The sequence below is a fragment of the Vulpes vulpes genome, chromosome 15 (assembly GCF_048418805.1).
Source record: "Vulpes vulpes isolate BD-2025 chromosome 15, VulVul3, whole genome shotgun sequence".
NCBI classification, from domain to species: Eukaryota; Metazoa; Chordata; class Mammalia; order Carnivora; family Canidae; genus Vulpes; species Vulpes vulpes.
This window is the reverse complement of record NC_132794.1, coordinates 49,750,943-49,778,065: the sequence shown is the minus strand read 5'-3', so window position 1 is coordinate 49,778,065 and position 27,123 is coordinate 49,750,943. Positions and strand designations below refer to the sequence as shown.

The window sequence follows — 27,123 nt, the reverse complement described above, 5'->3', positions numbered from 1 at the left end:
TTAATTGATAAAGGTTGTGTCCTGACTGCTCCACTGACTGGCCGTTCCTCTATCTTTTTCATTCTCCTCAGGCCTCCCTATTTCCTGAGACTCAAATGTATTGTAATTATGCCAGTTAATAACTCTGCAATGGCCTTTAAGTATTCAAGGGAAAGGAAGAGTCACACATCTCTCACTTTAAATCAAAAGCTAGGAATGATTATGGTGAAAGCTGAGTTGGGCTGAAAGCCAGACCCCTTGTGTCAGTTAGCGTGCAAAGGAAAGTTCTTGAGAGAAATTAAAACTGCTACTCCAGTGAACACATGAACGATTAGGAAGCAAAATACCATTATTGGTGATATGGAAAAAGTCTGAGTGGTCTGGATAGAAGATCAGATCAACTACAACATTCTCTTAAGCCAAAATCTAATCCAGAGCAAGGCTATAACCCTCTTATAATTCTTCCCTTGATGTAGATGGCTGCTGACTGATCAGGATGGTGGTTACTGAAGAAGAGGTGGCTCTTCTTAAAATAAGACAACAATGAAGTATACCACACTGACTGACTCTTTCATGAACAATTCCTCTTTTCTATGCAATGTTTTTGATAGCACACTAGACCTTCTTCCAAAATTGAAGTAAATCTTCTCAAGCCCAGCCACTAATTTATCAATTATGTTTATGTAATATTCTAAATCTTTTGATATCATTTCAACAATCTTCACCAGGAGTAAATTCTGTCTCAAGAAACTTCTTTCTCTGCTCATCTATCAAAAGCAACTCCTCATCCATTACAGTTTTATCATGAGATTGCAATTCAGTCATATCTTCAGGCTCCACTTCTCATTCTAGTTCTCTTGCTATTTATTCCCAACACAACTGCAATTATTTTCCTCCACTGAAGTCCTTTAAGTCATGAACCCCTCAAAGTCATCCATGAGGGTTGGAATCAACCTCTCCCAAATTCCTATTCATGTTTTTTGCTTCTTCGCATGAATCATGAATGTTCTTAATAGCATCTAAAATCGACGAATCCTTTCCATGAACTTTTCAATTTACTTTGCCCAGACCCATCAGAGGAATCACTATCTAATAGTAGCTGCAGTTTTATGACATGTATTTCTTAAATAATAAGACTTGAAAGTTGAAATGACCCCTTGATCCATGGGCTGCAGAATGGATGCTATGTTAGCATCAGAACAACATTCATCTTTTTGTACATCTCCATCAGAGCTTGTGGGTAACCAGATGCACTGTCAATGAGTAGTCATACTTGGAAAACGATCTTTTTTACTAAGCAGTAGGTCTCAACAGTGGACTTAAAATATTTAGTAAACCATGTTGTAAACAGAAATGTTGTCAACTAGGCTTTGTTGTTCCATTTATAGAGCACAGGCAAACTAGGTTTTACCTAATTCTTAAGCGCCCCGGGATTTTCAGAAACGTAAATGATGGCTTCAACTTCAAGCCATCAGTTGCAATAGCCTGTAACAAAAAAGTCAGCATATCTTTTGAATCTTTATTTTTTTATAATAAATTTATTTTTTATTGGTGTTCAATTTGCCAACATACAGAATAACACCCAGTGCTCATCCCGTCAAGTGCCCACCTTAGTGCCCGCCACCCAGTCACCCCCACCCCCCGCCCACCTCCCCTTCCACCACCCCTAGTTCGTTTCCCAGAGTTAGGAGTCTTCCATATTCTGTCTTCAGTGGTAGAATTCTCTTTTGAATCTTTAAAGCCAGGCAATGACTTCTCTCTGGCTATTAAAGTCCTAGATGGCATCTTCTTCCAATACAAGGCTGCTTTGCCTACACTGAAGAACCGTTGTTGAGCCACCTTCATTAATGAACTTATCTAGATCTTCTGGATAACTTGCTGCAGTGTCTACATTAGCACTTATTGCTTCACCTTGCACTTTATGTTATAGAGATGGCTTCTTTCTTTAAATCTCATGAACCAACTTCTGCCAGCTTCAAACATTTCTTCAGTAGTTTCCTCACTTCTCTCAGTCTTTACAGAATTATAAGAGGGTTATAGCCTTGCTCTGGATTAGATTTTGGCTTAAGAGAATGTTGTAGTTGATCTGATCTTCTATCCAGACCACTCAGACTTTTTCCATATCACCAATAATGGTATTTTGCTTCCTAATCGTTCATGTGTTCACTGGAGTAGCAGTTTTAATTTCTCTCAAGAACTTTCCTTTGCACGCTAACTGACACAAGGGGTCTGGCTTTCAGCCCAACTCAGCTTTCACCATAATCATTCCTAGCTTTTTTTTTTTATAATTTTTTTTTGATTTTTATTTATTTATGATAGTCACAGAGAGAGAGAGAGAGGCAGAGACACAGGCAGAGGGAGAAGCAGGCTCCATGCCCTGGGAGCCCGACGTGGGATTCGATCCCGGGTCTCCAGGATCGCGCCCTGGGCCAAAGGCAGGCGCCAAACCGCTGCGCCACCCAGGGATCCCTCATTCCTAGCTTTTGATTTAAAGTGAGAGATGTGTGACTCTTCCTTTCCCTTGAATACTTAAAGGCCATTGCAGAGTTATTAACTGGCATAATTACAATACATTTGAGTCTCAGGAAATAGGGAGGCCTGAGGAGAATGAAAAAGATAGAGGAACGGCCAGTCAGTGGAGCAGTCAGGACACAACCTTTATCAATTAAATTTGTCATCCTATATGGGTGCAGTTTGTGACAGCCCAGAACAATTACAATAGTAATATCAAAGATCACTGATCACCATAACAAATATGATAATGAAAAAGCCTGAACTATTGTGAGAATTACTGAAATATGGCACAGATAACGGTGTTATCAACTATTGTCACCACTTTCTTTGTTAGATCCTAAGACCCTATTTAACCAACTATAGGTTTTCTTAAGGGATAAACTTCAGAGAACCAAGAAATCATGAAGGCACACACAGAGCAGAACAAATAGTTCAAAATTTCAACTTTGTTATTTTCTTGCTCTCAAGAGCAAGGGAAGACCCTCCACCAGGGTTATGACTGAAACCTTAGATGATGGTTAGCTTTTTTGTTTGTTTTTTGTTTAAGATTTATTTAAGAGAGAGAAAAAGAGCACGAGCAGGGGAGAGACAGAGGCAGAAGGAGAAACAGACGCCCCACTGAGCAGGGAACCTGACTATCCCAGGACCCTGAGATCATGACCAGAGCTGAAGGCAGATGCTTAACTAAGCCAACCAGGCACCATCACGGTTAGCATTTTTAACAGTAAAGTATTTTTAAATTAAGGTATATACATCATTTTCTAGACATAATGGCACTTAATAATTTAGATACTTAATAGACTATAGTGTTGTGTAAATGTAACCTTTTTATGTACTGAAAAACCAAAAAAGTCATTAGACTCACTTTATTAGGCTATTTGCTACATTTCATGGTCTGAAACTGAACCTGTCCTATCTCTCAGGTATGCCTATATTCATACTATCATCCCCTTTAATTAGAAATAAATGTTTTCAAATGAAGTTTATAAAGTTGTGAAAGAAAAAATTCTCATGGTATACTTTTATATGGAAAAACAGAATATGTAAAATGCTTTCAATTTTTGGTGTTTCTTTTAAAACATTCTGTATATAATCTTTAGCCATACTTTAACTATTTACCTATTATTGGGGAATGTAATTAGGATTCAGTTGTGTTTTTTTATGGTCAGCAGTGTTGCTATAAACATCTTTTTTTTTTTTTAAAGATTTATCTATTTTGAAAGAGAGCATGCATGAGCAAGCAGGGAGAGGGGCAAGAGGGAGATGGGGAGAATCTGAAGCAGACTCCACACTGAGCATGGAGTCCATCCCAGGGCTTCAACTCACCATCCTCAGATCATGACTGAACCGAAATCAAGAGTCAGATGCTTAACCAGCTGACCATCTTGCTATAAACATGTTTATGTGCAAATCACTTTTCTACATGTAGGACTATTCCCTTAGGATAGGTTCTCAGAAGTGGAATTATTAGATTAAAAAATGGACATTTCAGGAAATAAAAAGACAAGCTACAGACTAGGGGAAAATCTTTGTAATACATGTATGTGATAAAGGACTGGTATCCCAAATGTACAAAGTACTCTTAAAACTAAACAGTAGGAAAATGAACAACCCAGTTAAAAAATGGGTGAAATATCTGAAACAGACTTCACTAAAAAGATATGTAGGTGGAAATTTAAAAAAAGATAATGTAAGTGGCCAATAAGTACATGAAAAATGTCCAACTCTTCTGTTATTAAATTAAAACAAGGATGAAGTACCCCTATGCACCTATTAGAATGGCCAAAATCCAAAACACTGACAACACCAGATGCTAATAAAGATAGGACCAACAGGAGCTCATTCATTGCTGGGGGAAATGCAAAAAAATGGTGCAGCTACTTTTTTTTTTTTTGAAGATTTAATTTATTTATTCATGAGAGGCGCAGAGAGAGACAGGCAGAGACACAGACAGAAGGAGAAGGAGGCTCCATGCAAGGAGTCCAATGTGGACTTGATCCCGGGACTCCAGGATCATGCCCTGGGCTGAAGGCAGGCGCTAAACCATTGAGCCACCCAGGGATCCCCAGTCTAGCTACTTTGGAAGACATTTTGGCAGTTTCTTGAAGAAGTAAACATTCTGCAACCATATGATCCAGCAGTTGTGTTCCTTAATATTTACACAAATAAACTGAAAACTTATTTCCACACACAAAGCTGCACAAGAATGTTTATAGCAGCTTTATTCATATTTGCCAAAACTTGGAAGCAACCAAGATGTCCATCATTAGAGGAATATATAAACCAACTATGGTATATCGGTACAATGGAATAGTTTTCAGTGATAAAACTCATTCAGAAATGAGCTACTAAAAGAGATGGCTCATAAGTGCATATTACAAATTGAAAGAAGGTACTGTGAAAGGCTACATACTGTGTGAGTCTAGCTGTATCACATTCTGGGAAAGGCTATGCTGTGGAGACTATAAAGTTTGGGGTCTGGGGACTGGTGGTGGGAGAGATGAAGAAATGACTAGGTGAGCACAAGAGATATTTAGGGTAGTAAAACTAGATTCTGTATAGTACTGTAGTGGTATATACGTGTCATTAGTAATTTGTTAGACTCCAAAAAAGTGTACAACACAGAGACCCCTAGTGTAAATCTTGGACTTTGGTTAATGATACCGTTTCAAAAAATCATGTATTAACATTGACTCCTCACTTGCAACAAATGTATCATTGTAATGCAAGATATCAATCATAGGGGAAAGTGGATGGGGAAAAGGGTATATGGAAACTTGGTATTTTCTGCTTAATTTTTCTTTAAACCTAAAACTTTTAAAAAACAAGGTCTGTTAATTTTTTAAAAATGAATTTTAGTGGTTCTTGGTACATTTTGCCAAATTGCTTTAGGAAAGAATTATACCAAATGTACAAGTAGTGGTATAGAAACCTGCAGAACTTGCAGAAACATTTAAACAGAAGCCTTTTAAACTAAAACCGTTCAAACTAAACCCAACTTAAAAAAATTTCCCCCCCACTCTATTGGAAAGCATTTTCTTGATTGATCTAACATTTCCCGTTGCTAATTCTGGAATGATGAATATGAAATACCCTTGCATTGCTATTTTGCCATCTTCCTGGATAATAGGGACAAGGCGGTTTATATTGCCATCATCCTTGCTGACAGGACCAAGGTCACTGATTTGATAAATAGATTAAATTCTAGGATGTCACGATCACAATAATGTAGCTTTGATCAAACAGACCCTAACGAGAGTCTTCTTGTATCTTGGAAACTGATACTAAAACCAGGCCAGCTTCTAACCTTGGTATCCTTTTATTGATTATTCCAGAATCAATTAGAATAAATCTGGGGAAGAAAAAAGCCCTCTCCAGTCGTCTTTCTTTCTCTCCCTTTCCTGTGTGTGTCTCTACCTTCATTTACTAATTGCAATTATATTTATCTGTGTGTCCTTCATCCTCATCTGACTGTACACTCTCCAGGACAAGGCCCAGGTACTTTCTCCTATGTCTTTCATAGTACTTGGGGCATAGAGGCTTTCAACAAACATTTCTTGAAATGAAGTATAGGATCAAAAGGACTAGATCATAGATAGAGCTGATAACTAACATTTAATTATAAAAATAACCATGAGGGTCGATTTTAACATCAGCCTGATGTAATCCTACATGATGAGATTTATGTTCTTATATTGTCTTTGAACACAACAGCATTAAAAAGTGCATATTTTATTAACCCAGGCAATACAACAAAACTTATTTTTAAAAAATTCAAACAATACAGAAAAATATAAATAAAAATTGTAGTTGCCATTCTGTCCCATTGTACTTTCTTTGTTAAACTAAATACAATTTAATGTATGTACATCTTTACAAATCTTTATGTATTTACAAACATGCACACGCATTTGTATATTTAAGAGGAGTGTGTATATAAATGAGATCTTACTGTATATCCATCTTGCAATTTGTTTTCAACCTAATAGTATGTCATGGGGATAATTCTATGTTGATACATATAACAACTCTCCTACCTTATTTAATTGCTGCGTGTATTCCTTTGTAGGATTATATCATCATGTATTTAACTCTCTCCTTTTTCTAGACAACTTTGTTTTTCCAGTTTTTCACTAATCAACAAATACTGAAATATACATATATACCTTTGTTTTGATATAAACCAGTGTGTGTGTGTGTGTGTGTGTGTGTGTGTGTGTATTCAAGAAGGCTTGAGGCTAGATTTTTTGAGGTAGATTTTCTGGATTGAAGGGTATATGCATTTAAAATTTTGTTAGATTTTTGCCAAATGTATTTCTTAAATTACTGTCAGCTTACATTCTCAGTAAAAGAACATGAAAATGTTCTTTATCCACAACTGTCCCCAATCTTTATTTAATAAGTTTTTTATTCCTTTTTGCCATCTGTTAGATTTCAGATTATTGAAGCATGCCATTATTTTAATTTGCATTTCTGTTTGTAGTACTAACATATTTTCATATTTTAATTATATGTTTAATGTCATCTGTGTATTGCTTTTCTTTACTAATTTTTCTTTTTACTTACTGCTGTTACATACTTTACAAAAACTTTGTCTTTTAAAAACTTTTGTTTTTGAGTGAGATTTATTTATATATTTATTTTTTAAATTTGTATTTATTTATGATAGTCACACAGAGAGAGAGAGAGGCAGAGACATAGGCAGAGGGAGAAGCAGGCTCCATGCACCGGGAGCCCGACGTGGGACTCGATCCTGGGTCTCCAGAATCGTGCCCTGGGCCAAAGGCAGGCGCTAAACCGCTGCGCCACCCAGGGATCCCCTTGAGTGAGATTTATTGAGATATAATTTATATAAAATAAGATCTACACTTAAAGCGTATAGTTCAATGATTTTTCATAAACATATAATTTAGTAACCACCACCACAATCAAGATACAAGATTTTGCTCATCCCCCAAATTCCCTTTTGCATTCAATCATCTTGCCTCCATACCTCCAGCTCTTGGCAGTCACTGAAGTGTTTTCTGTACCTATAGTTTTGCCTTTTCAGAACATCATATAAATGCAATCATATAGTGTATAATGTTTCCTATCTGACTTTTTTCACTTGGCATAAGGCCTTTGAGATCCTCTCATGTATCAGCGGTTAGTTCCTTTTTACTGCTGAATAATATGCCATTATATGGATGTACTACATAATCTTTTCATCAGTCGGTGCACGTTTGAGTTGTTTCCAGCTTTCAAATAAAGCTTCTTTAAACATTCATGTACAAGTCTTTGTGTGGGCATATGTTTTCATTTGTCTTGGGTAACCTAGAAGTAGGATGCTGAATCATAAATAAGTATATGTTTGCTTTTTAAGATCTGTTTTCTGCCTTTTACCCTGATTTATGCTATCATTTGTCTTGACATTTTAACTATGTATGTTAAATTTACCAGATTTTTAAAATGCTTTTAGATTTTGTGCCTTGCTTCCATGCCATTCCCTATCCTAAGATTATGTTTTTACTTTTGGTACAGCTACATTTTAGTAATCATGGATGAGTTCAGAGTTATTCAGTATGCTGTATATATGAAGGTATAAAAATTGCCTTGTATATTATTTCTTTTGGTTCTTTTCTTTTGGTACTAGTGGTTACCTCTGGATTAGTAATTTTTATGGTGCCTTTAGTTCCTTTTTATCCCTTTACTTAGCTTTTTATTATCTAGTCAGGTTTTTTTAAATGTATTTATTTGAGAAAGAGAGGAGGGTGCGTGCATGCACGCGCGCACACACACACACACACACACACATACACAAGCATGAGCAGGGGAGGGGCAAAGAGAGACGGAGAGAGACAAGCAGACTCCCCACTGAGCAGGAAGCCTGACACAGGGCCAATCCCAGGACCCCTGTATCATATGAGCAGAAGTCAGAACTTAACTGACTAAGCCATCCAGGTGCCCCTAATCTGTCAGTTTTAATGGTATCTTTGACTTCCTTTTATTACCTATATAATAGTTATAATCTTATGTGACTTTCTCTTTCCCTTGTCGTAATTCTTTTTGGAGCCCTTCTGATTGTGAGATCATATGTTTATATTCTTCATCCACGTCATTACTTTTGATTTGCTCTTAACTGTGCAATTAAATATATAAAATGTTCACCATCTGTCCTTTTTCTGAGGTCTTCCTAGCCACTTCTTGGTCAGATGAAGTTCATCCTCTAGGAGTTGTTGAACTAGTTTGTGAGTCAATTCTGATTCACTGCTTGTTTTTGTATAGCCTGCAAGCTAAGTATGTTTTTTACATTTCTAGATGGTTAGGGAAAGAAGAAGAATAATTTATGATACATGAAAATTATGTGAAATTAAAATTCCCATTTCATGGAAGTTATATAAAATTAAAATACTAGTGCCCATAAATCAACTTTTATTGGAACAGACCCATCCATGTTCATTTATTTATTTATTTATTGTCTATGGCTGTTTCTGCATTACAGCAGACTTGAATAATTAACAAAGATTGTATGACCTGAAAAGCCTAACATATTTACTATCTGTTCCTTTTTTTTTTTTCTTCTTTTTTTTTTTTTTTTAATTTTTATTTATTTATGATAGTCACAGAGAGAGAGAGAGAGAGAGACGCAGAGACACAGGCAGAGGGAGAAGCAGGCTCCATGCACCGGGAGCCTGATGTGGGATTCGATTCCGGGTCTCCAGGATCGCGCCCTGGGCCAAAGGCAGGCGCCAAACCGCTGCGCCACCCAGGGATCCCTTTTTTTTTTTTTTTTAAGTAGGCTCCTCACTCAGCATGGAGCCTTACATAGGGCTTTAACTCATGACCCTGAGTTCAAAACCTGAGCTGAGATCAAGAGTTGGACACTTAACTGACTGAGCCACCTGGGTGCCCCACTGTCTATTCCTTTATACATAAAACTATAAATATAAAGTTTGCTGATCTCTGTTCAAGTAGATTCCCCAGGAAGGGCTTGTGTATGCAGTATTCCTTAAGTTCTGACATGTTCAAAATTGTAGTTTTATAGCTTATTTAGAGGTAGTGTCTTTGATTTGCATTTTCTTTCCTTGAAAATGTAGCTCTGCTGTTGTTTTATATGTTGTTACTGAAAAGTCTGATACTAGATAATATTTCATCTTTTTGCCAGAAAGCATCAGGACATTTATCTTTAAAGTCTAACAGTTGTAGTAGGATATACTTCAGAGTTGATCATACAGGGTGAGTTTTAGTTACTCATGGATGTTTTCAGTGTGTAGATTCAGGTCCTCTTTTTTTTTTTTTTTTTTTTTTTTTAAGGAAGTTTCCTTAGATTACAGTTTTAAATATCAGCTCTATTTAGATTTTCTTTGGTGACTCCAATTATGACTATTTCTGTTACAATCGCTTTTTCTCTGACCCTCTATTTCTTCAATTATCACATTTTCATTTCTTGATTATTTTCCTGCTTGTTTCAATGCTATTTATTAATTTTTCATTTGAATCTATTGTCTTAGGCACCTTGTCATTTAGAATTCATTTGATAGGATCTTCTAGTTTTCTTTTCCCCTGAGTTCGGTCAAGCCTCATTTACTCCTTTTTTGTCCACTTCTGCTCTTAGTTTATTTTAATTAAAGGTACTTTAATCTGATTAAAGGCTTTCATATCTCCCATGTACTTGTTTGAGGCTACGTAATTAAGTTTGGAGCATTATATTACAGTTTTAGCTCTTTTTTTTTTTTTTTTTTTACAGTTTTAGCTCTTACTGCATCTTTTGCCTTTCTTTTTCAGTAATAGTTTTGTATAGATATGGTCTACTTCTTTTTTATTTCATGGACAGGGTCCAAAAGTGCTCTCCTTTGTCAGAACAGTCCTCTTCTGTGTAATTTTTTTTTTTAAGATTATTTATTTATTTATTCATGAGAATGAGGGGGGTGGGTAGAGACACAGGCAGAGGGAGAACCAGGCTCCATGCAGGGAGCCTGACAGGGGACTCGATCCCGGGTCTCCAGGATCATGCCCCGGGCCGAAGGCAGGTGCTAAACCGCTGAGCCACCTGGGCTGCTCGTAGGACTCTTGAAAGGAAAAGTGTTGTAAATAATTTTAGTTGCAGTGGAACATCAAGCACATAAATACAATAAACATTTCTTAACTATGTAAGTATTGTTTTAATGATTTTTAGAAGTGTGTTTAAGCAGAAAAGTCTCATTAATCAAGCATTCTAGGTGCCGCATAGTGGGGTTTTTTTTCCCCCCACTTCACAGTCTGTTCTCCATTAGTATGCAGTTTAAAAACTATTATTTAAAAATTATGTGTTTCGGGGGCAGCCCTGGTGGCCCAGCAGTTTAGAACTGCCTTCAGCCCAGGGCGTGATCCTGGAGTCCCAGGATCGGGTCCCACATCAGGCTCCCTGCATGGAGCCTGCTTCTCCCTCTGCCTGTGTCTCTGCCTCTCTCTCTCTATGTGTGTCTCTCATGAATAAATAAATAAAATTTTTAAAAAAGTATTAGGTCTCTCAAAGCATGTTTGTTTAAAAATTTTATCAACTTTGAAGGCTCATTTCTGTTGTGATTAAGTATTCAGATTTTTATTTATTTTGGTTAACTAAAATGGTTTTTGGTTTATTTGGTATCTATCTCATTAATGGAAGTTAAAGTTTAAATATTGGGGAACGTTTATTGTTTGAATCATCTCATCCTTACTTGCTTTGTAATATGTTTCAAACTCAAGACAAAACTCTGTTTTCATCTCTCAGATGCATACATCTACTGGAGGGGGATTCTGTGACTGTGGAGACACAGAGGCATGGAAAACTGGCCCTTTTTGTGTAAGTCATGAACCTGGAAGAGCAGATACTACAAAAGAGGTAAGAACATTATTTTTTGTTGTTGTTGTTAATTATTTTTTGCTTGATGTAGTTAGATAGAAAGAAATGTTGTATGTATAGGTTAAAGTCAATTCCATTGGGGATCCCTGGGTGGCCCAGCGGTTTAGTGTCTGCCTTTGGCCCAGGGCGTGATCCTGGAGTCCCAGGATCGAGTCCCACATTGGGCTCCCAGCATGGAGCCCGCTTCTCCCTCCTCCTGTGTCTCTGCCTCTCTCTCTCTCTCTCTCTCTCTCTCTCTCTCTCTCTCTCTCTCTGTGTGTGTGTGTGTGTGTCTATCATAATAAATAAACAAATCTTTAAAGAAAAAACCTCAATTCCATTAAGAATCCTGATTTTTGTGTTTCAGTATTTAAGTGTAAGGAGTTTTATTCCACTCTGTATTCAAAGAAAGAGTGAATTTCTTTGTTCTATTTGTTACGTAATCAATTTGATAAGTAAGAGTAAACAATATGTAAACCTAAAAGAGCAAATGGAACAGTAGAGTTGACACATAACTTCAATAATTGCTTTTCTTAAAGAAAAAATAGTCAATAAATTGGTTATCTGATATACATCCTAATCAAGAAAAGTGAGTAAGCCCAGATATAGGCAGTTAGGAAGGAAAATGGGAAAGAACTATAGACCCACAGAGAAGTCAGATGCTTAACCAACTGAGTCACCCAGGTGCCCCATTCTGCCTTTTTAATAGGAATTGTATTTCATGGTAAACAAGCATTTCCAGTTTATGAGGTAAAGCTTTTCTTTCTAGGTGAATACTAGCTAGCTAATGCAGGAAGGATAATAGGATTAGAATAACATTTTGCAAACCTTGAGGAAATATTTGATTCAGACAAGATTCATTAATGGATGGTAAACCCATTAAGACATGAGTTGATAAAGAACAATATTCACATAGTTCTAAATTGTCATCTCATAGATTACTTGCTAGGCATAAAAGAAAAAACTGAAACTTTATAATGGAGGCATCATACTGTTATCTCCTAAAACTGGTCATTAGTATTAGCATCATTACAAATAGTGGGGGATATGGCATAATGAGCCTCGTCACAGGATGTAAAATAAAGTACATAGGTTAACATCTAAAAATTAGCCCACAAGGCAGCACATATGCTAAAATCGGAACGAAAAAATAAAATAAAATAAAATTGGAACGATATAGGGAAGATTAGTACAATGATGACAAAAAATTGTTGTGTTCCATATTTTTATGATTTCACTCATATGTGAAATTTAAGAAACAGACGAACGTAAAGGAAAGGGGGGAAAAAAAGAGACAAACCATAAGAGGCTCTTAACTATAAAGAACAAACTGAGGTTGCTGGAGGGAGGAGGGACTAAATGGGTGATGGGTATTAAGGAGGGCACTTGTGATGAGCACTGGGTATTATATGTAAGTGATGAATCGCTAAATTCTACTCCTGAAACTAATATAATACTATATGTTAACTAAAATTTTAAAATGTGAAATATTGGGGGAAAAAATAAATACAATTTTATGAAAAATGAAAAAAATCAGTTTTTTATATGGTAGTATACCATATAAACAGAATAAAACCAAAACCACATGATTATTTTAATAAAGGTAGCAAAAGCATTTGACTAAATCCATCACACTTTCATCATAAAAGGACTTAAACTTATAATAAAAGGAAACTTCCTCAATCCTGATAGAGGGCAGCTGTGAAAAACTCACAGGGGTGTGTGTGTGTGTGTGTGTGTGTGTGTGTGTGTGTGTGTGTGTATAATACACTTTTCTCCTGGGATCAGGAACAAAACGGATTCTGCTCTTGTCACATCTGCCTGTATTGGAGGTTCTGGCTAGGGCAATTAGTAATGGAAGAAAAGAAATAAAAGGCATCCAGATTGGAAGGGAAAAAGTAAAACTAGATGTATTTGCAGATGACAGGACTTTGTATATGGGAAATTTTAAGGAATCCGCAAAAAAAATTATTAGAACTTAGAAGTTCAGCAAGAATATAAGTTACAAGATAATTATACAGAAATCACTTGTAGTTTTTATATTTTCTATATCAATAATGAAAATCTGAAGAAGAAATTGAGAAAAAAGTCCACATCCAGTATAGTATCAAAGAAAATAAAATATTTAGAAGTAAATTAACAAAAGCAGTATAAAATTTATATTCTGAAAACTTTTGAACACTCTTGAAAGAAATTAAGGAAGATTTCAATAAATGGAAAAGCATCTCTCCTTTTTTTAAGTTTTTATTTTAATTCTAGTTAGTTAACATACAGTGTAATATTAGTTTCAGGTATATAGTATAGTGATTCAGCAATTCCATACATTACCCTATGCTCATCATGACAAGTGCACTCCTTAATCCCCATCACCTATTTCTTTTTTTTTTTTTTTCCCCATCACCTATTTCATTCATTCCTCCACTCACTTCCTCTTTGGTAACCATCAGTTTGTTTTCTATAGTTAAGCATCTGTGTCTTGGTTTGCCTCTCTCTCTCATTTCCCTTTGCTCGATTGTTTTGTTTCTTAAATTCCACACATGAATGATATCATATGTATTTAGAAGACTTAAAATTGTTAATGTGGCAGTCCATTGGGTGTTTTTTTCCCAACACTACCAAACAATTAAACTCTGTTCTCTGTTGATACTGAACCAGATGTCCCACAAATTTAACTCTACTCTCTGCCTGGCAGTAGCATCACGTCCCACAGGTTAAGGTTGCAGTCCCACAAGACTGCTCCCACTTCAGGTGCCAGTTGGAAGTCTAGGTTATTCTCTTTGCTTCTGCTTCTGACCAACTAGCTATAAATCAGAGATTCCTATAACCCTCTCTTTTGATTCCATTAATTTGCTAGAGCAGCTAATAGAACTAAGGAAATCAGTTTTCTTACTAGATTGCCTGTTTTATAAAAGGCTATAATTTAGAAACAGCCATATGGAAGAGATGCATAGGGCAAGATATTTGGGGATGGGCTGTGGATCTTCCATGCACTCTAAGTTTGCCACTTCCCCCAAATCTCTGTGTGTTCGCCAACCCAGAGAGTTTCCAAATCCTGTCTTTTTTGGGGGGGTTTATGGGTGTTTTATGACATAAACACATGATTGATTAAATCGTTGGTCATTAGTGATTGATTCAACCTTTAGCCCCTCTTTCCTCTCTAGATATCAGGGATGTAGGAGTTGAAGTTCCAACCTTCTGATTGTATTCTTTGATTCTCCTGGCAACCAGCCCCCTCCTTAGGTGCTAAAAGTCACTTCATTAATGTAATGAAAGGAAGACTTTAAAAATTCCTCTTATCACTTTGGAAATTCCAAGCGTTTTAGGAGCTCTATACCAGAAATGGTGAAGACCAAATATATTTCTTCCTATAAATTGCAATATCACAGGTTATACTCCCCAAGTTGATCTGCAGATTCAACATAATTCCTATCAGAATTCCAACTGGGAATTTTTTTCTCTGTTTTAGTAATTGACAAGCTTACTTTAAAATTTATATGGAATTATACAGGACCCAGAATAGCCTTTTTCAAGGAAAAATTTGGAGAACTCACACTTCCCTATTTCAAAACCTACTACAAAGCAGCAGTAATCAAGACAGTGTGGTATAACATAATGATAAACATAGAAATTATGAGAATAGATTTGAGAGCCCCAAAATAAACTCACATGTTTGTGGTCAACTGTTTTTCAACTAGAATATGAAAGGTGTTCACTAGGAAAATATGTTTTTATCAAATGGTAACAGCACAACTGGATATCCATATGCAAAAGAATGAGTCTGGATCCCTAGCTCACATAATACCTGAAAAGTAACTCAAAATGGATCAAAGACCTAAATATGAGAGCTAAAACTGTAAAATTCTTAGAGGAAAACATAGAGATAGATCTTCATTACCTCGTATTTGGCAGTGGATTGATAGATATGTCAGCAAAAGCCTGAGTAATAAAAGAAAAAAAAAGATGATTACACTTTATCAAAGGACACTGTCAAGAAAATGAAAAGCCTGTAGAATGGGAGAAATATATTTGCAAATCATATTATCTGATAAGGGGAACTTGTATTTAGAACTGATAAAGAGCTCTTAAAACTCCATAATATAAAGACAACCCAATTTTTAAAACAGGCAAATAGTCATTTCTTCAAAGAGTATATATACACACACATAGCCAATAAGCACATGAAAAGATGCCCAGCGTCATTATTCATTAGAGGAATGCAAATCAAAATCATGACATTCTTTTTCGTATCCACTAATGGCTGTAATCAAAAAGGCAAATAATAACAAGTGTTAGTGACAAAGTTTCTACTGTTGGTAGAAATACAGAATGGTGCAGCCACATTGGAAAATAGTCTAGCAGTTCAAATGACATAGAGTTGTTATATGCCCCAGCAATTCTACTTATAGGTATATACTCAAAATAATTGAAAACAGTTGTTCAAGCAAATATTTAGACACAAATGTTCATGGTATTGTTATAATGAAATAGCATTATTACAGAATAATATATGATATTCATATATAATATGGTATTCAAAACAAAAGGTAGAAAAAACCCAATGTCCATCAACTGGTAAATGGATAAACAAATGTGGGTAAATTGATACAATGTACTATTTGGCTATAAAAGGGAAGTAATGAAACATGCTTCAATTTGGAGGAACCCTGAAAACCTTATGCTAAGTAAAAGAAGCCAATTACAAAAGATCACATTATATGATTACATTTAAATGAAATATAGAATAGGCACATTTATAGGGACAAAAGAATAGATTAGTGGTTCTTTAGGTCTAGGGGGATGGAAACATGGGGTGAGGGAGGAAGAAATCACTAAAGAGTTTGTTTTTGTTTTTTTTTTTGAGGTGATGAAACTGTTCTAAAACTGACGTGGTAATTGCAAATACCTGTAAAATACTAAGAACCATTAAATAGTATATTTTGAGCAAATTGTGTGGTATGTGAATTATATCTCAAACTTGAAAAATTGTAAGAGCCTCATTTATGAAATACTTTTTTTTTTTTTTTTAAGATTTAGTTGAGAGAGAGATTATGCATGTGCAGGTCAGGTAAGGAACAGAGGGAAAGGGAATCTCAAGCAGATTCCCTGCAGGTCATGGAGCCTGTCATGGGCCTCCATCTCATGACCCAGGAGATCATGATCTGAGCCAAAATCATGAGTCAGATACTTAGCTCACTGAGCCACCTGGCCCTACTTATGAAATATACTTGATAAAAATGTTTAGCCTGAGCTTAAAACCTTGAGGTGTAACTTTTTGGAAATAACAGGGGAGACATGAACAAGATAAAGAAAACGACAAGGAAGATAAATATAAAATGTAGGACATTGCAAGGTAATACTGGAATGTAGGAGTTTTTATAGGAAATATGGCCTGGTTTCTGTCATGAAGAACAAAAGGCTGGAAGTGGGGATGGGAGATTTCATTTAGATGTAAATGACTTAATAACCAAATGTAATAGATATTTTGGAAAGAATTAGGAAAACTGAATATGATCAAGACATTAGATGATATTTAAAAATTACTAATATTACTAGATATAATAATGGTATTATAATTAAGAATTCTTTTTTAGAGATATATATTATTTAGGGGTAAAATATGACTAATTTTTACTTTAAAATGCTTGAATAAAAAATATATGTATGAAAAAATAAGTTATTAAATTTAGGTAAAAGTTGTGTTTATTACACTGATCTGTTTTTCTATAAAAAAATAAAAATCACTGTATTAAACACCAAATAAATAACAAAAACATAGAAATTGTTCTTAAGCATACAAGGGAGAAAAGAGAAAGTTTCCAAATTTGTTGAATGCCCTTATAAACAATAATAGCTTTTAGAAAATGTAATGGAAGGGGCACATGAGTGGCATTGGTTAAGTGTCCAGGTCTTGGTTTCCGCTCAGGTCATGAGCTCAGGGTTATGAGATTAAGCTCCATGTTGGGCTTTGCACTCAGTGCAAAGTCTGCTCCAGATTCTCTCATCCTCTCCCTCTGCTCCTCCTGCTTGTGCACGTGTGCTCTCTCTAAAATAAATAATCTTTAAAAAATTTATATAGTGGAGGAGGGGTAGTTGGTTGGCTCTGTCAGTGGAGCATATGACTCTTGATCTTGAGGTCATGAGTTCAAGCATCATGTTGGGCATAAAGATTTTTTTTTTAATATAATAGGAAAGAAGATCTCATTCACCATAGCATGAGAAAAGATGTAATACCTTGGAAAAAAAATAAATCTACCAGCTCTATTATAAGAAACTTGAAAAGTATACTCTGTGAGCACTGGGTGTTATACTGTGTGTTGGCAACTGAATTTAAATAAAATAAAAAAAACAAAAAAGTGTACTCTGATAGGCATAAATAAAAAAATCATGCATCATTCTTGGATTGGAGGATTCAATTTTGCAAAAAAATGTATATAATATTGACATTTCTAGAGTTAATCCACAAAATCAGCGTATCCCCAGCCAGATTAACAGCTAAATACTCTTTTGGAACTTCACAAAGTAATCAGAAGTTCTTCTGGAAAAATAATTTATAAGGATTGTCAGGAAAAGCTGAAATCAAGAGTTATGAGTATAAGTAGGTCTAACAAATTTAAAAAATATTAGAGAGCCATGGTAATCCAAATAATGTGACTCTTGCTACAGGAATAGACAACAAAGAATGGAATAGATAAGAGAATCTAAATCCAAACTGGTAGTAAAGATATAATTTCAGAATTGTGGTCATATATAACTAGCTAACCTTTTGAGGGAAAAAAATCTATAAAGCTTGACCAGATAAATTCCAGAAATATCAAGGACTTTTTTTTTCATTTTATATTGAGGATTTTTAAAAGCTTTTTTTAAATTTTTTTTTTTTTAAGGAACAAATTATAAACTTGTTAGAAGGAAATACGTGTGGATTTTTAAAAATAATCTTGAAGTAGATTGGGCCTTTCTAAGATTTTGTTACAATTCAGAGGCTATAGGGATCCCTGGGTGGCGCAGCGGTTTAGCGCCTGACTTTGGCCCAGGGCACGATCCTGGAGACCCGGGATCGAGTCCCACATCGGGCTCCCGGTGCATGGAGCCTGCTTCTCCCTCTGCCTGTGTCTCTCTCTCTCTGTGACTATCATAAATAAATAAAAATTAAAAAGGAAAAAATTGATAAATTTGCTTCTGCAAAAATTTATAACTTCTTAATAGCAAAAACTTTGTCATGAACTAAATGACAGTCTAGAAAAAACATTGTAGTGTGTCATAAAAGGTAATTAAGAAACCCTTGGTATCCTGTATATTTGTGCTTTGTGACCACTCGTGTATAGTATACTTTACAAAACTCAAAATGGAAAGAAATGGAATTATATTTGGAGAGGTAAAATGTGTTGTCTTCTCTTGGGTAGAAGCCTTAGAGTACAATAGATGGGCTCTAGAATAGGGGTCCTCAGTTTGCTTTATAACCCCACTGATAGCTCTGTGATGTTGACAGGGTTATTTAACCTTTCTACCTTTCAGTTTATCTCTAAATCGGAGATAATACTATCTGCCTCACAGGACTGTGAGAACTAAATGAGATAAAACATGCAAAGTGCTTAGCTCTAGAATATGCCTGGAATATTGTAAGGGCCCAGTAAATGTTAGGTGTCACATTAGTATTAGTATTACAGCTCCTATTACTTTTCCCATTACCTTTCTTCTGATACTAATTTGTGTGTTTTAGAATTAACAGAAATAGAGATCTTTCACACAAATTCTATCATTTTGGGACGCCTGGGTGGCTCAGTGTAATCCCGGTCTGGGGATCGAGTCCTGCATTGGGCTCCCTGTGAGGAGCCTGCATCTCTCTCTGCCTGTGTCTCTGCGTCTCTCATGAATAAATAAATAAAATCTTTAAAAAAGAAAATCCTATCATTTTATCCTCATTACTACTTCATGAGGTAGATACAATAGCTCCATTTTATAGAAGTAGAAACAAAATCTCAATAAAGCGACTTGCTCAGGTTTGCATATCTAGTCAGTGGCAAAGTTGGACCTAAAATTCAGATCTTTAGATTCTGAGTTCTAGCACAATTTTTAAAATCTTGAACTTAGAAATATTTTCAAATTTATGAAAAGCTACAAGATAAAAATAGTACAAAGAATATTCGTATGCTTTTTACTCATTCATCAATTGTTAGCCTTATCCTCCATTTACCTTCCTATTCACTCGATTTTTAGATTGCCTCTTCTGTCTACTCATTTACCTGTCCTAATATCAGATGGTCATTCCTTCATTTGACAAATATTTATCACGTGCCTGTTACTTGATTAAATATAACCAAATGTCCATTACCTGGAATACCAATTTAATCCTTTCAAATTTATTACCATTTTTGTTTTAACAGACGCTTTTAATTTGGATTATTTCACTTTCCTCTTCTAATATTTTTGAAAGGGTACTGAAATATTTTGGCGTAAAGTCAGAGTAATTTGTGGCTTGGTTTCTATAACCTCTTCATTTTATAACTAGTCATTCTGGAAAAACTGTCTTTGTGTTTTAAATACCTAAAAAATCCTTGAGAGTTAAATTGACTCCTTGAATTTACAAAACTAGCTTCCCTTCCTCTCCCTCATGGATTTCCATTCCTTTTGGGATTTTCCTGAATCTTAATGGCCTCAGAACACTGAATTTAGTTCTGAACTAAACTTTTCTTGGATTTCTGTGGATTTAGAATTAGATTCAAAAAGTGGTTGGTCATTCAGCCTTATCCTAAAAGTAAATCTGGATATTCTGGAACTGATTGATTATCTGGAGTTGCGAGAAAGGCACCTATGGCTAGCATATAACTAATCATTTCATACAGCACAGTCTTGTGTACATAGCATTTTGTTTCATCTTTGCTTTGATGAATGTGAAAGCCATACTCTACCAGGTGTATGGCACTGTGCCAGTCATAGGGGGATTTACCAAGTGTAATCAGATCTGGCTGATACTAATCAGCTAATCATCCAGCTTTTGGCAATGTCTTTTGAAGAGAGGTCTTTTTCTGGTATATGTAAAAAGCAGTTTCTCTCTAGTTCTGCAGTACATTTCTGGATTGATGATTAAGTTGGGTTTTTTTTTTTTTTCTTTTAGATTATAGCTCTTTTGTTTCCTCTCATTGACCTTATTTTCTAAGCTTTTAGATGCTTTGCTTGAAAGTTTCTTATATACTTACTGGACCTCTTCTTAAGGACTTACCTTTGATTGATACATAGGTAAGTAACTCATTACTTTTGGAAGTAATGAGTTGATATTTTTTAACTCTTCACCTCAAACTACTTTTTTTTGAAGAATTCAAAAAGATACATTGAACTAAAAAAATATAAGAAATAGTAATGTAGTGGACCGTTCCTGGTCTTGGTACTTTGGCATCTTTATATCTCTCTCCAGTAAATGCTTCTGAGCAAAATCTCCAGGGAGCAGGTGACTTACTGAAGAGAAGGTAAAAATTGAAATAATGAAGCATTGGGAAGTGGGAAAGAATAGGTGCAAAAGAGTAAAAATGCATAGGTTAAGAGTTTGGTGAACATGGAATAAAATACAGTTCTTTAGAACAGTCTACAGTAGATAGGTTAGGATTCAATATTAAAATCTTAAAAAAAAAAATCTTTTCTTGGTGGCACCTGGGTGGCTCAGTTTGCTAAGCGTCTGCCTTCAGCTCAGGTTATGATTCTGGGATCCTGGGATTAAGCCCCATGTCAGGCTCCCAGCTCAGGGAGGGACTCTGCTTCTCCCTCTGCCACTCCTTCCCACTCATGCTAGCACTCTCTCACACACACACAAATAAATAAAATCTTCTAAAAATTATGTTCTTGAATTTCTACTGGATTTTTTTTTTAATCTTAAAGAGCTACTTGATTTTTTTTTTTTACCTGCTTACTATTTTGTTTAAACAGCTTTTGAGATGTAACTTGCATACCATATTAAAAAAATTCTCCCAGGGGCGCCTGGGTGGCTCAGTGATTGAGCATCTGCCTTTGGCTCTGGTTGTGATCCCATGGTCCTGGGATCAAGTCCCGCATCCGGCTCCCTGCAGGGACCCTGCTTCTCCCACTGCCTATGTCTCTGCCTCTCTCTGTGTCTCTCATGAAAAAATAAATAAATAAAATCTTAAAAAAAATTCTCCCACCTAAGGTGTACAATTCAGTGCTTTTTATTACATTCACAGAGTTGTTCAGCCTTCACCTCATTATAGAACATTTTCATCACCCCCAAAAGAAACCCTGTATGCATCAGTGGTGACTCTCCATTTCTTATGGAAATTTCTACCCAGCCTTAGGCAGCTGCTTTTTTACTTTCTGTCCCTGTACATATGCCTATTGTGGACTCTTCATATAAATGGGATCACACTGTATGTGGTCTTTTATGATTGGATTTTTTTCACCAGCATAATGTCCAGTTTCATCCATGTTGTACCATGTACTTCATTACTTTTTATGGCCAAATAATGTTCTGTTGTATAAATATTCACGTTTTATTTATCCTTTCTTCAGTTGATAGACATTAGGGTTATTTCCACTTTTTGGCTATTATAAATAATGCTGCTATGAGTATTTGTGTATATGTTTTTGTTTCAGACATATGTTTTCATTTATCTTGGATAAATATGTAGGAGTGGAATTGCTGGGTCATATAACTGTGCTAAATATTTTGAGCATTTGTCAGACCATATTCCAAATTGGCTGCACCGTTTTTACATTTCTGCCAGCATAAAAAGGTTCAAATTTCTCTACATCTTGGCCCAGCACTTGTTACTATCTGTCTTTTTTACTCTAGTAACTGTAGCAAGTGTGAAGACCTATCTCATTGTGGTTTTGATTTGTATTTCTCTCATGACTTCTAGTATAGAGCATTTGAACACATTTTTTAGCTGAATGATTTCAACAAGTGTTTTGTTAAAGAAGTGTAGTGGTTTGTAATAAAGAGAACATTGTTTTTTGTGGGAGCCAAAGACTCAGGTTTTAGTCATCTCTGCTATTTACCTTGAATGGGTTCCTTATCCTTTAAATGTCACTAATTCTTTGCCTTTCTTACAGAATGGCTATGAGGATCACTTGAAATAATGAGAAAAGTTTTTTGTAAGCTCTAAGGGATAACTAAATGTTCTTTGATATTACCATAATTAAACTACTGAGAAAGGCAGAGAATATTCATAAGAGAGAGCATCATTAAAAAGGGGGCTATGTGGTTCTGTGTCCTTTTCTTTCTGTCTGTATCACCAACTTGGCCACAAGGAATTAAGCTAAACTGATGTGAATAGCAACCCTCTTGAGCTCAACCAAAGGATGGTGTAATGAAGTCACTAAAATAATTACAAATTAATAACATTTTGTCAACCATTTACTTGTCTACAATGTTGGTAATTATGTTTTTTTCTAAACTTTCTTTCAGAATTTACGTTGTCCATTGAATGAAGAGGTAATTGCCCAAGCCCGGAAAATATTCCCTTCAGTGATAAAATACATTGTAGAAATGACTATATGGGAGGAGGAAAAAGAACTGCCTCCTGAACTCCAAATAAGGTGGGGAAATTTTTCAAAAGAGAGAAATTTTAGCAGAGGTTATTTATATTGCAAAATAAATGTTGGAAAAATGTTTTTGTTGTAGTTATTTACTGCTTATGCATTTACTGCATTATGAAAATTTTGTAGAGAATTATCTTTTGGGAATACTTCCAAAGTGTCCATTTATATGAGATGCTTTGCTTAGGCACTAAACAGAAGATAAGACAAAAGAAGACCCTAAACAGGAGCTTCTGATTTTAAGAAAGAGCATTTTGGGGTCTTGTTCTAAGTGATTTATAGAGACCTAGCACCTACTCATCCTAGAAGATAAAGAAGTAAATGATGTGCCCCGTTTGATCCTGTCCTGGACCAACCTCCAGATTTCCTGAGAGGTATGATGGGAATAAGGAGATAGCCCTTTGTTACATGCTTTGATACCTAGGATTATTTCCCTACTAGTTTTAGGGATTTAACATTTTTAAACAAAAATCCAGCAATTGGGATCTTTGGGTGGCTCAGTGGTTTGGCGCCTGCCTTCGGCCCAGGGTGTGATGCTGGAGTCCCAGGATCAAGTCCCACATCGGGCTCCTTGCATGGAGCCTGCTTCTCCCTCTGCCTGTGTCTCTGCCTCTTCTCTCTCTGTGTGTGTCTCTCTCATCAATAAATAAATAAATAAATAAATAAATAAATAAATAAATAAATAAATAAATAAATAAATAAATTTTAAAATCCCACAATTTCTGACAGGCATAAGTCTTTCAGTGACAGTGTCTGTTCTTAACTTATAAACTTGCAAGAGAATTTCAGATCTGATATGAAGATGAAGTGTAGGCCTTCTGGGAATTTTTCTGTGTAATATTAGGAATTTCACATAATTGCATCACAAATTCAAATACAATTGTTCTTTGAGTTTACAAGGGTTTTTTTGTTTTAATTTAAGAGGAGAGAGAATTAAGAATTTTAATTTATAAAGACATTAAATGTATTGTTTTGACTCTTGCTGGGCCATAAACTGCTTGGGGAAATAAAGGTCATTAGAGATTACATCCACATAGGTTTTAATTTCAGATATGTGATAATGTCAGTTAAATCCTTTAAGAAACTTTGTGTTGGTAGATATGATACTAGCAATCTACCTGCCTGAATACAGGGAGTTGCTTGAGTTTGTGTATATAGCAGCAGCAGACTTTAGCTTTGTAGAGCTGAGTTTGAGATCTTCTCACTGCTTATTGGCATTGTGACCATGGAGGAGTTTTTCTTTTTTTTGAAAGTAAGTTCTACACTCCATGTGGGACTTGAACTTTTGACCCCAAGATCAAGAGCCAAATGCTCTACCAATTGACCTAGCCAGGTGCCCCTGTTTCCTGAGCTCTAAGAGGCCTGAAAAGATTGAGTATATTATAAAGGCGTATTGTAAACTGCTTAAAACTGATAATATGACATTTGTGTAGCCCACAACTGTATTCGCATTTTTTATGAGCTCCTCGTACCACTCTTGACTGTAGATACTATACTCTTTTTAAACATGAAAGAGGCACTGTCATCTCAACAAGATTATAAATTTAAGCAACCTAAGGTCCCTCAGTCACATGGTAGTGCTAACACTTTGAATCTGTACACCTTTTCTTGTTAAACTTAAATGTCCTATAAAACCAGTATCACTTCAAGTAAATAGAAGGTAAAAGCAAAAGTAAACTCAATAAAATTAATAAAATGTTAGCATTTATTATTGCCTCCTTGAAGATCATGAGCCCAGAGCTATCTCCCTTTGCCACACACAGTAGGAGATTAGCAAGAGTTAAGAGTAGCATTAAAAACATATTGCCACCAAACTGAAAGTAATAATTTACACCTGGAAGTAATAAAATGAAACGATAATACTGTTATCAAGAGTTTTTAAAATTTCATGGCACTGTACCACTTAAAATAACTTCCTTTACTGGTATTATAGTGGTACTTTCTCATATGGTAAGAAACTACATGGTGAGGCTTTGGTACAGATATTATATATTATTTTAGTCTATTTTTCACATTTTCCTTTATTTGTTTCAGTACCTGAATATATATCTCTTTTTTTTTAACAGGGAGAAAAATGAAAGATACTATTGTGTCCTTTTCAATGACGAACACCATTCATATGACCATGTCATATACAGTCTACAAAGAGCTCTTGATTGTGAGCTCGCAGAGGCCCAGTTGCATACGACTGCCATAGACAAAGAGGTTCGTGAGCTTCATTTGATTTCTTTTGCTCCATTATCCATTATCAGCTTCCTGGGAGAGTCAGGTGCTGACTGAGCCCTTGCCTAGTGCTCTTTAGTATTGTGTTAGGAACAATCATACTCTTCTTTTGTTCCTTATATCCTAGGTAAATTGGTTAAAACTTGATTTTTCTTTGTATCATAATTGTAGATAAACTATTAGCTTTCCTCTTTTATTCTAAATAATTAGAAGGTTACTGAATATATTGGCAAAAGGTAGTTAAGAGTGTCAGCTTTAATCTGTTTCTGTTTATTAAAGTAACATTGTATAATTATTGAGTGCATGAATAAATGCATTAATTTTGACATTTTTAACATTATTTATTGCAACTATTTTTAGCATATTACTAATTCTATGGTCCTGTCTTTTTTTTTTTTTTTTTTTTTTAATACCTATCCAAAGCAAAATGTGTTCCTCAGGTATATAGGAGGAATATTAACCTAATCCATGTCCTTAAAAGGAGTATAATATAGTGGAAGAAGAAGCTTCGTAAAGTGTTAAACATTTATGTTGTCTTCCAACTGTTGCCCATCTACTGACTTTAGGCAGTTGACAAATGATTAATAATTAAGAGCTCATTAGGCCTTTGGGCCACATATTATTGATTGGGATTGTCAGTCTACTACTTAATTCTCATGTTTGTTTATAATTAGGGCCGTCGGGCTGTCAAAGCAGGTGCTTTTGCTGCTTGCCAGGAAGCAAAGGAAGATATAAAGGTAATTTTTTGAATTAGGGACGAAAGAAAATTTTGGAATTCACATTCCAAGAGCCGAAGTAAAGCAATTACATGATTGAAGTGGTTGGGCATCCTAAGTAAAGGTAGGGTTGGGCCCTTTAAATTCAGAGATTTGAAGCTGTGTTATATAAGATTTTTTTTTTGAAGAATAGATTACTTATTTAAAACATTTTAAAACTAGTTTTTTGTTTTTTTAATGCTTTCATTTGTAGAGTCATTCAGAAAATGTCTCTCAACATCCACTTCATGTAGAAGTATTACACTCTGAGGTTATGGCTCATCAGAAATTTGCTTTGCGTCTTGGCTCCTGGATGAACAAAATTATGAGCTATTCAAGTAAGAATATTGCCTGTTTTTCTTATTTCTCATAAAATACTGGTTTTTTAAATAGCCACAAATTTTTAAATGTCATTGAATATAAAACAAAATTTTTCATTTTTTGGTTTATACATTTTGATTAATTTTTAGTTGTACCTCAAACCATAAAAATATTTATGGTCATAAATAATATTTTATTGGCTTTTGATTCTTTGATATTGACAGAATTATTCTTAATATCAAACTGGGAAGATTAATGTTATTTTTTTCTCATGTCATTGTAGGAAACATACTTTTGGGAGGAATGTTATGAGAATAAAAGTTATCTGACCTCTTTTGTTTGTAGGTGACTTTAGACAGATCTTTTGCCAAGCATGCCTTAGAGAAGAACCTGGCTCTGAGAATCCCTGTCTCATAAGCAGATTAATGCTTTGGGATGCAAAGCTTTATAAAGGTGGGTAGATCTTTGCTTATGCTGCTTGCCATGAAGCATGACCTTAAAGTGGAGCTATAATATGTTTTGTTTGTTAAATCAGTGGTCTTGATTGATAAGATATTATACTTTAAGGAAAAGTTAACCAATCAGTGTGTTTTCTCTGTGTTAAAACCCAGGGTTACTGTCTTTTAATTATAGTGTCTTTTTGTTTAGTCAGAGCCAGTAAGAAGAGTCTGTGTATATATCCATGTATTGCCATTATTAAAGCTATGTTAATTTTTATTTTTAAAATCCAAATGCAGAATAAAAAGTGAAAGGTGAAAAAAAGGCTGAAGGGAACGGAGAAGGGAAGACACAGAGTAAGAGTAATTTTGAGTGAAATAGAATAAAAAGGAATGGAGAAAGTTTGGACATAGTAGAGTGAAGTAAGGCAAAGTGGAGGAGCAGAACGAGGGAAAAGGAATATATGTTTGTATTTTAAATTCTAGCTATTATTAATATGATAAATGCTACTCA

The 27,123-nt window shown here is 35.2% G+C and overlaps 1 protein-coding gene across 4 annotated transcripts in view; it reads left to right on the top strand.

The window, feature by feature from the left end:
• Positions 1 to 27,123, top strand: part of UBR1 (ubiquitin protein ligase E3 component n-recognin 1) — a 142,816-nt gene that overhangs the window by 29,035 nt on the left and 86,658 nt on the right. For all 4 annotated transcript variants that reach the window (XM_025998562.2, XM_072738386.1, XM_025998561.2 and 1 more), the window contains 6 exons: positions 11,222 to 11,332; positions 22,743 to 22,873; positions 24,940 to 25,078; positions 25,771 to 25,833; positions 26,066 to 26,189; positions 26,518 to 26,625. In XM_025998562.2, the coding sequence (XP_025854347.1) occupies positions 11,222 to 11,332; positions 22,743 to 22,873; positions 24,940 to 25,078; positions 25,771 to 25,833; positions 26,066 to 26,189; positions 26,518 to 26,625 (676 nt within the window). The remainder of the gene's footprint in view (positions 1 to 11,221; positions 11,333 to 22,742; positions 22,874 to 24,939; positions 25,079 to 25,770; positions 25,834 to 26,065; positions 26,190 to 26,517; positions 26,626 to 27,123) is intronic.